At 38.1% G+C, this 13,211-nt stretch overlaps 1 protein-coding gene across 20 annotated transcripts in view; it reads left to right on the top strand.

The window, feature by feature from the left end:
* SYTL2 (synaptotagmin like 2) overlaps nucleotides 1-13,211 on the top strand; it is a 120,730-nt gene that overhangs the window by 100,853 nt on the left and 6,666 nt on the right. For 8 of the 20 annotated variants that reach the window (XR_003509457.1, XM_027532795.1, XM_027532789.1 and 5 more), the window contains 5 exons: nucleotides 3,085-3,179; nucleotides 6,068-6,187; nucleotides 7,515-7,684; nucleotides 9,076-9,178; nucleotides 11,598-11,768. Coding sequence is in view for 18 of the 20 variants with exons in the window: in XM_027532795.1 (XP_027388596.1) it covers nucleotides 3,085-3,179; nucleotides 6,068-6,187; nucleotides 7,515-7,684; nucleotides 9,076-9,178; nucleotides 11,598-11,768 (659 nt within the window). In the remaining 2 variants the exon portion in view is untranslated. Of the gene's footprint in view, nucleotides 1-3,084; nucleotides 3,180-6,067; nucleotides 6,188-7,514; nucleotides 7,685-9,075; nucleotides 9,179-11,597; nucleotides 11,769-13,211 lie in introns of those variants that run through there. The other 12 variants (XM_027532802.1, XM_027532799.1, XM_027532798.1 and 9 more) reach the window with 5 other exon arrangements.

Genomic DNA, 13,211 nt, shown 5'->3' with positions numbered 1-13,211 from the left:
GAATCTTAAGTAGTGAATGCACATGGCAGCATGGATGGATCTAGAGGGCTTTATGCTAAGTGAAATAAGTCAGAGAAAGACATAAATGTGATCTCACGTATATGTGGAATCTTAAAAAATGAAAAACAACGTGCAGACTCAAAGATACAGAGAACAAATGGGTGTTTGTTGGGGGTCATGGTGGGGTGAAAATGTGCAGGGGATTAACATAAAAAATAAATCATGGGAATGTAATATACAGTGTAAGGAATATGGTCAATAATATTGTAATAACATTGGGGACAAATAGTTACTAGCATTATGGTAATCATTTCATAATGTATGCAAATGTCCAATTACTAGGTAGCACACCTGAAACTAATATAATACTGTATGTCAACTATGTTTCCATTTTAAAAAAGAAAAATGTATGTATAGTTATGGTAGCTCATATGCATCAACTAATTAGTATCCACCACCAGGGAAAGATAACGGTTATTCACTGTTTTCTGTTCACTCTTAAGACTGTTGTTCTTAACTGTGACTATTGTCTTGAGTACAAATAGTGCATTAAAAAGGGGTTTGTGGGGACTAGCAAAGAATGCAGGTATGTTTGTGTGTCTTCTTGGCATCCCTTTTCAGAGGTGGTTTCAAAATCCTAGGCGTTGGAGTGATGAAGATACACCTACCGGCCCATAGGATTTTTAATAAGTTTCCCAACAGTCATTGGATGTGCTAATGGTTCTTAAAGAGAAGCGTTGCCAAAGGAAGGAGCCATTAGATAGAGGAAAAGTGCTGATGCTTGAAAACAGTGACTTCTCATCTGAAATCTGAAACTCTGCTCATGAGGTTCTCCTGCCAGAGATGAAGGCGCTGAGCCTTGGCACATGACCTAGGAAATAAGGCCGTCCAGGCTTCAGCCATTGGTGTGTGTTCTCTGTCTGGCTGCCACAGAGACAACCAGACTTCTGTCTCTCAGGGGTGTCGGGTAAAGAGGCTTTTCCAGTTGCTGTTGAACCGGCAACTGGATACTTAAGTTTGGGCATCTTAGTTTATCTTTGTATGTTTTATTCAACATTTAGCCTGAGGAGTGAAAACAAAGCATAGACATGGATGATGTGTGCCTATATATCTGTGTCTTCATTTGTGACCTCCTAATTAGCTGAGTTTTTGGTCAAGGCAAAGAGGCTAATCAGTGCTAAATTCTAGATAAGTTAATTTCCCTTTTTTTGTGGTATTTTCCAAGATGACTTTTAATGCCTGGGCTGGGGTTATTCCTTTTCTTTAGTGAAGAGTGTGTTCTTACCATAAAACAAAATGAAATGCATGGTCAAAACACAAATAACTAAAGCCCAGTAAACATATTACTAAACTGACTACATTTGAGTAGTAAATATATACTTTGAAAATAATACGGAGCAATGTTATAAGAAAGTTTTGCATACTCATTGGGCTATCCTTTGCCCTTGTAGGACCTGATCTTATACTATTCAGTATAAGTCACTCAAATACGCACCATGGGAAGTAATTAAAGCAGGTTATCATCTTGTAAGACAACATAAATATATTTTGATGCATTTGTGAGCCTAAAACTAGGTGAGAGCTATTATGTGATAAGCAAATATTTAATAGTTCAAGTTTCCATTTTCCTTTATTAGATTTCTTTTAACTAATGATAAATGTACCTAATATTTAGGGCTAAACTTGAGCCTTTTGAGTTATATGTAGACAAATAATTTGATCTTTATTTATCTGTTTTCCTCGTATCTCTGCAATGAGAAAGTCAAACCAGTATATTTATGTCACATGGAAAAGATAATTTAAAGATTTCCTATCAGATGTTTACTTGTTTAGCAAAGACATATATAGAGCCTAATATATGTAACACATATAGCACTGTTCTGAGTGCCTTGAAAAATATTAAGTCATTCAATACAAAAGCTCTGATTCACCATAAGAAAAGCTTAGACATTGTCATTCTTAGACTGCTGATGCTGCTACTGCTAAGTTGCTTCAGTTGTGTCCGACTCTGTGCGACCCCATAGACGGCAGCGCACCAGGCTCCCCCGTCCCTGGGATTCTCCAGGCAAGAACACTGGAGTGAGTTGCCATTTCCTTCTCCGAGTCAAATATTTGGTTACCCTGAAATACAGATTTAATAGGAAAGTGAAAAGTGAAAGTGAAGTTGCTCAGTCGTGTCCGACTCTTAGCGACCCCATGGACTGCAGCCTACCAGGCTCCTCCGTCCATGGGATTTTCCAGGCAAGAGTACTGGAGTGGGGTGCCATTGCCTTCTCCCATTCTTAGACTAAGAAGAAGAAAAGTTTTCTAACTAGAGTTAAACATATTAGGAAGAGAATTCATCATCTTGTTCTGACTTCCACATATATACTTACTGTATCAAAAAGAAACCATGTGCTACATTTTCATATTAAATTCTTAGAGTATCTTAACCTGAGTCATTCATACATGGCCTTTGGATATCACTGTTGAAAGTTATCTGGATTGACAGATAGCTAAATAATTTTTATTTTCAGAAAATAATTAATTTTGAAACCGTAGTCTCTTATGATTCTGAGGGAGAAATACTCTTACAGTAATCCCAACAATCACCAAGGAATCCAACCTCCTTTTAGACATCAATAGCCAGGACACTTTTATGATTGAGTTGCGTACAAAGATCCTTGCTATTCAATGAAATAGTTTTTCAGCCTGCAGCATGTTAAAAAATATATCTCAAGGAGATGAACCAATAAAGTACAGATCTTGTGGTTCAAAGATCTACTGTGAAAAAATGTAAATTAAAACCAATTCATCTTAGTGGTATATTTCAGTATAATTCAAATCCAGTTCTCTGGTCCAATAAAACCTAGTGGTTTTTAAGTTCTGTTTTCTGTTTGGTTCAACTCCTTGCTAGTTCTCTCTCTATAATTTATGAAGATTGCATGTTGCTTACCCTACGGTCCTGTGCATGTGAACTACTGTGCCTTTAACCATTTTACAAAAACGTCTCTGTTCATAGATGGAAAAGTGTGTTTTCAATGTATGCCTTATGTTTGTCTGACAATTGTGAGGATAATTTTGAATGGAAATGCTGCTGTTTAGTTTCCACAGTGTCTTCACAGCCTGATAATCAGTTTTCCCACCCTGACAAACTCAAAAGGATGAGCAAGTCTGTTCCAGCATTTCTCCAAGATGAGGCAAGTTTGTCTTTTGTACCTTCCGAAAAATGGAACCAAATAAGTGGATTTGCTATGCCAAGGTTGGTGTGTTTGCATTAAGCCTAATAGCGGAGACCTAAGAGGCCGCAGGGGTGACCTTTGCCTCCTGTCAATAGACATAGTGTTTTTGGTCCTGGAACAAGGCAAGGCATATCTCATTTGACTCATACAGTAACTTTTTGGTGGTGAAGCCAGATTGCATACAGGGAATGTGACTTTTGTTTCAAAATAAGGAATTCAGGCAGAAAAATGTTGGCATGAACTTCTCTGTACTTTAGAGTACAGTTCATTTGTGAAAGTTTAGTCTAGATAGCATGACTAGCTTGAAAGCGTATGTTAAAATTACAGAGTATCAATGACATGGAAAACTTTAAGGATATCAACCAGGTGTAGGCACTTTATATACATTATCTCATTTAATCCTCCAGTAACCCTGGAAGGTGGGCACCATCACTATCCCCAGATGTTACAGATGAGCAAACTGAGATTAGGAGAGATCAGGCAACCTCACTCAGCTAGAAAGGGGCTGAACCCAGGAGTGGAGTCCAGATCTGACCTTCATGCTATTAACTACTATCCCTTCCGTTTCAAATAAGAACATGACTATTATCTGTTATTCATTTAATTCATAGTGAGTACCAGGCACTCTGATATCTTTAACTCTTACTAACAAAATGTGATAGGTACAAATTTTTCCATTTTATACAAGGAGAAAGAGCCTCACAGAGCCTTTCCCCAAATTCAACAGCTACTAAAAAGTAGAGCTAGGATTTTAACTCAGGTTCTTTGACTTAACTAAGATTCCATGTTTTGCAATCAGGTAATTAGGAGTCTGAGGTTTGATGTTAGACACTCCCACCCCTAGTTATGCTGCTGATTTGCTATGTGGTTGTGAACAATTTCCTTAACTTCCCTAAGCACTTTCCTAGTACCTAACTCATTAGACTGTAAGGAGTCAGTGAGATAATGCCGGGAAAACATGCAGCGCAGTGCTGACACGTAGTACCTTAATGCTTGCTGTTGCTGTTTGCAGTTTTGGTCTGATTTTTCATGATGAAATAGAAGCTTCATCCTTTCTCTTAGTAGATGGAATGTAAGGAAAGCTCTGAAAACATACAAATTACATCCCTCCTCCCCAACCTCCAGGGAACCCTTCTGTCTACACTTGAGCCTTCCATGAACTGTACCAGAAAATATTCAACCCCTGCATGTGCTTAAGAGCCCACATTATAGTTGCTTTGGAGAAGCACTCATTCTTTGAAACAAGCTCATGAGCTAGAAGCCAGCATAGGTACCTCATGGGGTTCCTGTGGCGTTATACCTTTGTAGATGTGCTTTGGTCTTGGCTGGTCATATGAATAAAACATCTCATAATCTGAGAGGCAAATGATACCAGTTGCTGATTTTTTTTTCTCCTTCCTTCAGTTTTAACCTGCTGCCTCATTGCTCCATGCAAAAGATAGTCCAAATAGTTTGTGGATCAGAGATGCCAAATTAAGCTGTATTGTTTTAACCTTTCAAAGTATTTGGGGTTGGACTGAATGTTAAAGAAAGTGGGATAAAGTCAGACTTTGCTTCTTCACCCACTGTCCCTTTGAGGCTTACCATCAGTCACATTTGTTGAGTGCCAACGTTGTGAAAATCAGTGTTACAAGTCATCAATACAAGGTCCTGTCCTTCCAATAATCACTAATGATCTGAGGTACCAGGTAGAATGTATTATGGCTGTGATAGAGGGAAATGGTCTCTAAGCATGTGGGGAGGGAGTGTGATAATAGAAACATTAAAAAGGTGTGGATTTTTTCATCCTTGAGGAAGGATTCTTTTCTTATCCACATAAATCATTATTTTTTTTAACTCCTTTCTTAATCTGCATTAGGATTGGCATCTGTTACATTGACATGTAATTGCATGGCCCTGGAATATGTTGGCATGAACTAACCACTCCTTTGTAAAGGTGTTTCCCTAACCCCAGGAGCCACTGAACTGCTCCATAAACTCTCTAACCCCAAAAGGAGCTCCTTCTGACTCACAGATCCTTAAAGCTACCATCTAATAAACTATAGATCTAAATATAATAAAATTTATTATCACCACTTTTTCTTTCTTGACCCAGGTAAATATTTCCAGGGACATATTTAAAATAAATACCTTACTGCCATTTTTAAAAAATTGTTAAAATACAATGTGGGTAGAATGTATAATTCAATATACCTCCCTGTAGCAACAAAAAAGATAAGCACAGTAACTCTATAGGAATACCTAAGAGGTGGTTTAAAATTACATTATCTGTTCAGTTCACATATGTGTGTGTGTGTGTATACACATACATGCATATATGAAAAACTTGAAACACAGATCAGATTAGAATTGTTTTCCCTAGTTTAATAGTGTCTCAAGTAAAAGATTTGATTTTTAGGGAAGTTATGCCTATGTTACCGAGAGGAATTAGGCATGACATTTTGTGATTTAAGGGTAAATATTAGACCTTTTATTGTCTAGGTAAAGATAATTTCTCATATGTAGCAAAATAGTTTGCCAAGCAATATAAATGTATAATATTAAGAGAAAGCCAAGAAAGCTCACAATATGCTATCTTCTGTAGCACCTGGGGGCCACCCTGCTGGTGAAAAAAAAAATCACTTTGCTGTTTCAGTAGCTAAACACTGCTCTCCTGCTTAAGTGAGATCCTGGGTAGACCACCCACCCCATCTTGAATCCTATTCCTTGGCAGTTAGCACTGCTGTCCTTTGACCTTGGAAAATGTCATACATGAGTGGGATACCAAGCTATTATCTTTATCTAAACTAAGATCTTGATCTTGACTCTTTCTGAATTTGAATTTTGTATTATATGATGTTTTGTAGAGTGATGACAGAGAGACAGATACAGCATCAGAAGGCAGTTACCAGCTCAGCAGACACAAGAAGAGCCCAAGCTCTTTAACCAATCTTAGCAGCTCCTCTGGCATGACGTCCTTGTCTTCTGTATGTAAACAAAGGCTTTGTGTTAATGTCCCTCTGCTTCTGCCAACCTTGCTCTGCCATGCTCCTGCTCCTGTAAAATGGCCTTTTGTTATATTTCTCAGATTCCAGGGGCGTGAGAGGTTTGTTTTTTATCTAACCCACAATTAGCTTCTGGCTAGCTACATCTTCTTTTCTTCTCTTTTTTTAATCACAAGACAATTCATATCCGAGATAAACAAATACGGTTTGTTTTGGATGTTAAGTACTTCAAAAATAAACCTAAATTATCAACAAGATGAACCACTAAACTTCTCTGGGCGGCGAATGGGGTAACTATTACAAAGTCTGCTTTTATCAGACATGATTTGATGTACTCTTCGCAGGTATAGAATTGTACCTCTTTTAGCAAGTCATTTATTCTGACGACTAAAAGTACTGATTCACATTAAAAGGAAAGGTGATTCTTGGCCTCATGGAAGGATTCAGAATGGAATTTTCCAAAGGAAGCTCCCTGAGTATAGTTACTCAGATTTGATTTGGAGAATTTGACTTTATATAGAAGTGAGATAGTTTTGTGTGTGCATGTAGCATGTGTATAGAAATATATATATATATATATATGTAAATATATCCATATACATTTATCCAAATATCTATGATCTGTATATACATGCACAGATCTCATCAGATATGCTAAATGAATGATAAATCTGTGCTTAAATTCTTACTGGCCTTGCATTTTTTCAAACTCTTTTAAAAACAATCTATTTAAATTGAATTTCTGCTGATAACAATCAAATGTATGGCCTTGGGAAGGTTTTAAACTTCCTTCATCAATCATCCATTTTCTACCCTTCCTGACCTCTAAAAGTGTATGGCTCAGTAAGCATTTTCTTAGAGGCAGTGGATGGGTAACATAGTAAAATTCCTTTTTAGTGCCTTGGAAATTTGATAGAGCAAAGTGTCACTGTGATTTGTGTGCCCTGGGGCTTCTCACATCCTCTTTATTTAACATTTTAAATTCTAAGCATGCCTAAAAATGGGACTCTGAGTGCCCCTACTATAAAATCACCCTGTTTTGAAATGAGTCAGTATCTAAATAACTTTGCATTTCATACTTTTCATCCATGTCTCTTACAGGCAGTTTTTGTTAACCACCAGTCATCATGTCATGTATATCATGTCAGGTTGTCTGTGTTGGTATGCTTTTTTAATGCCACATTAAATTAGCTGCTTTTATATGCAAACTAGAGAAATACTGGCAAGCAAAGATTACACCCATGTAATCCTTGCGCTGGATTCGAGAGTGAGACAGACACAGACACCACGTGTTTTCCCGCGCTTTCAGGTCAGCGGCAGTGTGATGAGTGTTTATAGTGGAGACTTTGGCAATCTGGAAGTGAAAGGAAGCATCCAGTTTGCCATCGACTACGTGGACTCACTGAAGGAGTTGCATGTCTTTGTGGCCCAGTGCAAAGACTTAGCAGCAGCGGATATTAAGAAACAGCGTTCAGACCCGTGAGTACATTTTGGAGACACTATTTTCTCTTAGTTACTCTTGTAGAAATTGGGAAAGAAAGAAAGAAATTGAAGGGAAGGTATGTGTGTGACTGTGTTAAAAAGGAATGTTCGGGGGAAAAAAACGGGATTCGGAGTGGGGGAGAAAAAAAGAGTTGGGGAAAAATGCTGTTTATAGATTCATACACCAAACTTACTAAATTGTAAGAATGTCAGAGAAACACAAAGCATTTCAAGTTGGAAGGAACCTTTGAGGTCATCTTGTCCTGATTCCTTCTTTTTTACAGTTAAGGAAACAAAGGATAGAGAAGATAAGCACTGTTTGTTTATAACAAACAGTGAGACTTGAGCCCCCTGTCTCCACACACGTTTAGACTTTCTCTAAAAGGAGGGACGAGTTGGGCATACTTTATAGTGCTCAGTGATGCAGAGATAGTTAAGGTTCTAGAATAAGGTAGTTTCCACATTTAAGTTATATTCTACAGAACTTTAGGGGGAATTACCAATTCATTTTTGAAATCACAGGTTTAATGGCATTTCAGTTCAGTTATAAAAGTTGAATGACAGTCCCCCCCTTACCCCTATGCAGAAGTCTGATTCTTAATAATTTTGCTAGCATAAGCCCAACCCTTTGTTTTTGTTATAAAAGCTGCGGGGTCCAATAGCTTTTCTTTTTCCTTTTTTTTTTTTTTTGTTTTACATTGAATATGGCCTGATTAGGTATGTACCAAGATTTTTCTTTCAGAAGACAGTCTTTTTTAATTCTGCAAGCATCAAAGCCTTTTCTTAATAAGACACTAGCCAATGAAATTAAGCATCACATTAGAGGTCAGTTGTCTTCCCCCTGCCCTACATTAGTTAAGGTCAAAGGAAAAAAGGAATTCAGGGACTATCTCTTAAAAATCTTCAGAACAATTTAAAATGATCCATTCCACTGAAATCACTTAAAAGTTTAAGTATAAAGGTGCTGATGAGAGCATTTATTATATACTACTTTCCCTGCTGCTGCTAAGTCGCGTCAGTTGTGTCCGACTCTGTGTGACCCCATAGATGGCAGTCCACCAGGCTCCCCCATCCCTGGGATTCTCCAGGCAAGAACACTGGAGTGGGTTGCCATTTCCTTCTCCAATACATGAAAATGAAAACAGAAAGTGAAGTCGCTCAGTCGTGTCCGACTCTTCGCGACCCCATGGGCTGTAGCCCACCAGGCTCCTCCGTCCATGGGATTTTCCAGGCAAGAGTACTGGAGTGGGGTGCCATTGCCTTCTCCGACTTTCGCTAGTGTCATGAAATAATTATTCCTATCAATTTCTAATGTATTTTTAAAAGTACAGGTAGACATGTCACTTTTATTTTCTCTGACCTTCTTGTCTGTTCAATTCTCTTTTTAGATACGTAAAGACTTACCTATTACCAGACAAAGGCAAAATGGGCAAGAAGAAAACACTTGTAGTGAAGAAAACTTTGAATCCTGTGTATAACGAGATACTGCGGGTACCTACAACCTCTCTATCTAGGAAAATCCCAAATGGTGACCTATGCATTTAAAAGGCCGTGTCATCTTGGGTAATATCTCTGCAGAGGAAGTCAGTCCCCAAGAGAGAAGGAAATGAATAACCACTTTCTGAGAATCTGCTTTGCATGAGATGATACACCATGACTGTTGTATGCCTTGTCTCATGCACGCCCTCCATGCTCTGCCAGGGGTTATTATTATCTTCATCTCACAGATGAGGCAAATGAAGCTTAAGGAAATAAAGGAAACTGGATACACCGATGATAAAGTTGAGCACTGCAGCCAAAACAATCTTATAAAAGCCCAATTCTGATCGTGTTATTTCTCTGCTTAAAATCTTGGAGGACTCCCATTAGCCTTAAAGTCAAGCCCGCCCATCTTAACATGCACACCCCTCCCTTGAGAACCTGAGCTCTGGCCTCATCCTTCCACTTTCTTCAGGTTATCCTGATTCCTTTCTGTTCTTCGGAGGAATTACATTCTCTCACTCTGCTGGGACTTTCTCTTCCTTCAAACTGGGACGTTCTTCCCCATGCTGTCCATAACTACTTCCCATAGCCTGAAATGCCTCTTTCTGTGAGAGGTTGTCTCTTAACTCCTAAGTTTCCCTGCTGTCTGCTGCCTCAGTCTCTTTGTTTCACAATAGGCAGTGTTGACTTTCAGCACTTTAACCGCTGGTTTAATTGTGAATTCCCCAAGAGCAGGGATCAACTCTAGGTGGTTTATAAACTGCATACCGTGTGCAAATGACTTAACCCATCTGCACTTTAGATCTGCAAATGGGAGATAAGAAGAGTACCTATCTGGGACTTCCCCAGCAGTCCAGTGGTTAAGAATCTGAGCTTCCATTGCAGGGACCACAGGTTCAATCCTTTGTGGGGGAACTAAGATCCTTCCTGCTGCACGGTGTGGCCAAAAAGTTTTTTAAATTAATTTATAAGAAAAAAAGAATAGTGCCTACCTACCTCAGTAGTTGTGAACATTAAAAGAGTTAATACGTGTAAAGTGATAAGTATGCATTCGTGGGTGTCAGTCACTTAGTCATGTCCGACTCTTTGTGACCCCATGGACTGTAGCCCACCAGGCTCCTCTGTCCATGGTTTTCTCCAGGCAAGGATACTGGAGGGGGTTGCCATTTCCTTCTCCAGGGGATCTTCCCAACCCAGGGATCGAACCCAGATCTCCTGCATTGCTGGCAGATTCTTTACCATCTGAGCTATAGGGAAGTCCATAGTATAGTATGCACTAAACACTTAGTAAATGCTGACTCTTAGTACAGTGTCTGGGATAGGTACTTTATAAATGTTTATTGGAAGGAGAGATGGCTCGATAGATGAGTGGAGAATATACCTTGCTCAAATGCCCATGTTCTATCTTCCTGAAAACTGTCTCATGCTGCCTTAGTCAGGGGTAACAGATTATTTAAAACAACAAATGTGAGAAATATTATTCATTCTTTCTTTCTGAAAATTCTGTCCAAGTATTTGGTTATCCTCTGAGAAAGAGAGCGGCATTAAATTAACCCTCAGTTATCCATGGGTTAATTGTCTGTAGATTTTCTGTAGCAAGTTTTTAATTACAGTTTGACTGTGATACACCTCAGCATCCTTGCTATATCTAGGTCATCTACTTCAACCACGAACTCAGGAAAAGCCAGCTCATTTAAATGGTAAACTCAGAGAAAAGCAAGTCTACTACAACCAAAATGGACATTCAAGTAGTATATCATAAAGCCAAGTAGAGATTATTTTTAGATTAGAAAGACTATGTCCCTTCCATAATTATATGGACTACATTTCAGATTAAAACTGTTAGGGTGCCCCCCAAAAAGCAAAAAACAGGTCGATCTTTTCTTAAAAAATATTTTGTCCTTGCCAAATATCAATGATTGGAGAGATTGTATATATATGGAGCAGGTGAAATATGGGAACTCTTCTGTACTTTCTTTTCAATTTTGTGCAAATCTCAAACTGCTCTAACAATTAGTCTATTAAAAAAAAATACCTTGTCCTCAGGTAGAAAACAGACCATTGGATTAAGCTTCATTTGTATTTTTAGACTGAATTGGATTCCTGTTATATCTAGTTAGAACTAAAAACATCCAGTAAAAATTGAATAACTGGCTTTTGTTTTTAGAGAGCTATTACCAACTATGATACTTGAGCCATGATTTGCTTTTCCAGAGAGGGAAAGAAAAATCAGCTTTTGTGAAAGATGAATTTTAGCTCTTTGAAACGAGACACTTAGAATAAGATGACTTTGCAGTATTTTTGAGACTTGAAACCTAACAGATGAGAAAATCTGATCTACACAGAGGACTTTATCTTCACCTCTATGTCATAACTTTGGCCTGAAATAATAATATTTACCCCTTTAATTTCCTTCTTTGAACTGCAGTATAAAATCGACAAGCAAATCTTAAAGACACAGAAGCTGAACCTGTCTGTTTGGCATCGAGATACATTTAAGCGCAATAGTTTTCTAGGGGAAGTGGAACTTGATTTGGAAACTTGGGACTGGGACAACAAACAGAATAAACAATTGAAGTGGTACCCTCTAAAGCGGAAGGTAAGTTTGGAGTTTTTTGTTTGGTTTGGTGGTTTGGGGCCTGGGATTCAGGAGAGAGCTGCTATAAGATTCCATTTTCATTCAGAATGCTTATCCATTGTTTGGGATCATCATGTCTTTTCACTCTGTCCAATAAATTTCTTAGGCTCCTTTCTATGTTTTGTAGTGTTTCTTCCCCTATCTATTCTTTGGGCTGGCTAGTTTCTGCTAACCTATCTTTTAGTTCAATAATTTTCTTATCTGCTGTGTCTAATCTAGTATCTATCTAATATCTAGATGGATATCTATGGGTCCTCAGTTATTATACTTTCAGATTTATATTTTCACTTGACCCTTTTTTATAGATTCTATTTCTCTGCTACAATTCTTTATCTTCTCAGTATCTTTATGAATTTATTAATCAAAGTTACTCAAAGTATGTATCTGAAAACTCCTATATCTTAAACATTTGTGAGTCTCATCTCATTTTTATTGTTTAGTCATTTGGCCCTTTGTTCTGGTATGCCTGTTCATTTTTTTTTATTGCACGCTGGACACTGCATGTGAAAAATTCTAGGGATAATTTGAGAGGGTTTACTTTTGCATTTGACACACAAAGAAAGGACACACTGCCTCAATCTAGCCTGGTGACGAACTGACGAGAAGCTTTCACGTGGTCTGATCTCATTTTTCTTTGCCCATATTTCTAGGCTGTGGTCTTTCATGGGCTCCAACTGACAACCTAGGTAGTAGTTTGCATATTTTAGCATGTATCCAACCTGGCCCCAAAATATGCATTTCTAACAAATCCTCAGGCATTGCTGATACTGCCGGCCTGGGGCCCATACTTTGAAAACTATCCATCTAGAGTGTTTTCTGAGACCATCTCTCCTTAGCTGGCCAAATTTTGCCTCCCCAGCCCAGTGAGAGGCTGTGCTCAGCTTCTTAGCCTCTTTCTGCTAAGTCTGTTGTACTCTCAGTTAGCACTACTCAAAATGCAACTAATGCCTCGAAGTGGAAAGAAAGAATTTCAGGCTACAACAGCTTATCCATTTGAACCCTATCTATCTTAATAATTCTTCAGCACCTTCAAATAGATTTGTTTAATCTAGTTTTTTTTTTGTTCTCAACGTGACGGTTAAGTGTGATACATACAATTTATACAAACTTTTAAGTATCTATACAGTAAAGCCATTCTACTAAAGGAATGGTTCCAAAATACCACATCAAAGTCACCTGAAGCTCTTATTTCTAGGTCTACCCAAGACTTGCTAGTTAAGAATTTCTCAGAAGTTGTCAAAAGCATCTCATTTTTAGCTTTTTTCCGTTATGTTTCTGACATATAGCCCTGTTTTGGCAATAAGGGTCTAAAAGACTAGAATTTGAAAGTAAAACCACCTGTTCTATAATAAATACACATTTTAAAAAATTTATTTATTTAATTGGAGGCTAATTACTTTACAA

The sequence above is a fragment of the Bos indicus x Bos taurus genome, chromosome 29 (assembly GCF_003369695.1).
Source record: "Bos indicus x Bos taurus breed Angus x Brahman F1 hybrid chromosome 29, Bos_hybrid_MaternalHap_v2.0, whole genome shotgun sequence".
Lineage (NCBI taxonomy): Eukaryota > Metazoa > Chordata > Mammalia > Artiodactyla > Bovidae > Bos > Bos indicus x Bos taurus.
The sequence above is the reverse complement of the archived record's forward strand: the minus strand, read 5'-3'. Positions and strand labels throughout refer to the sequence as shown.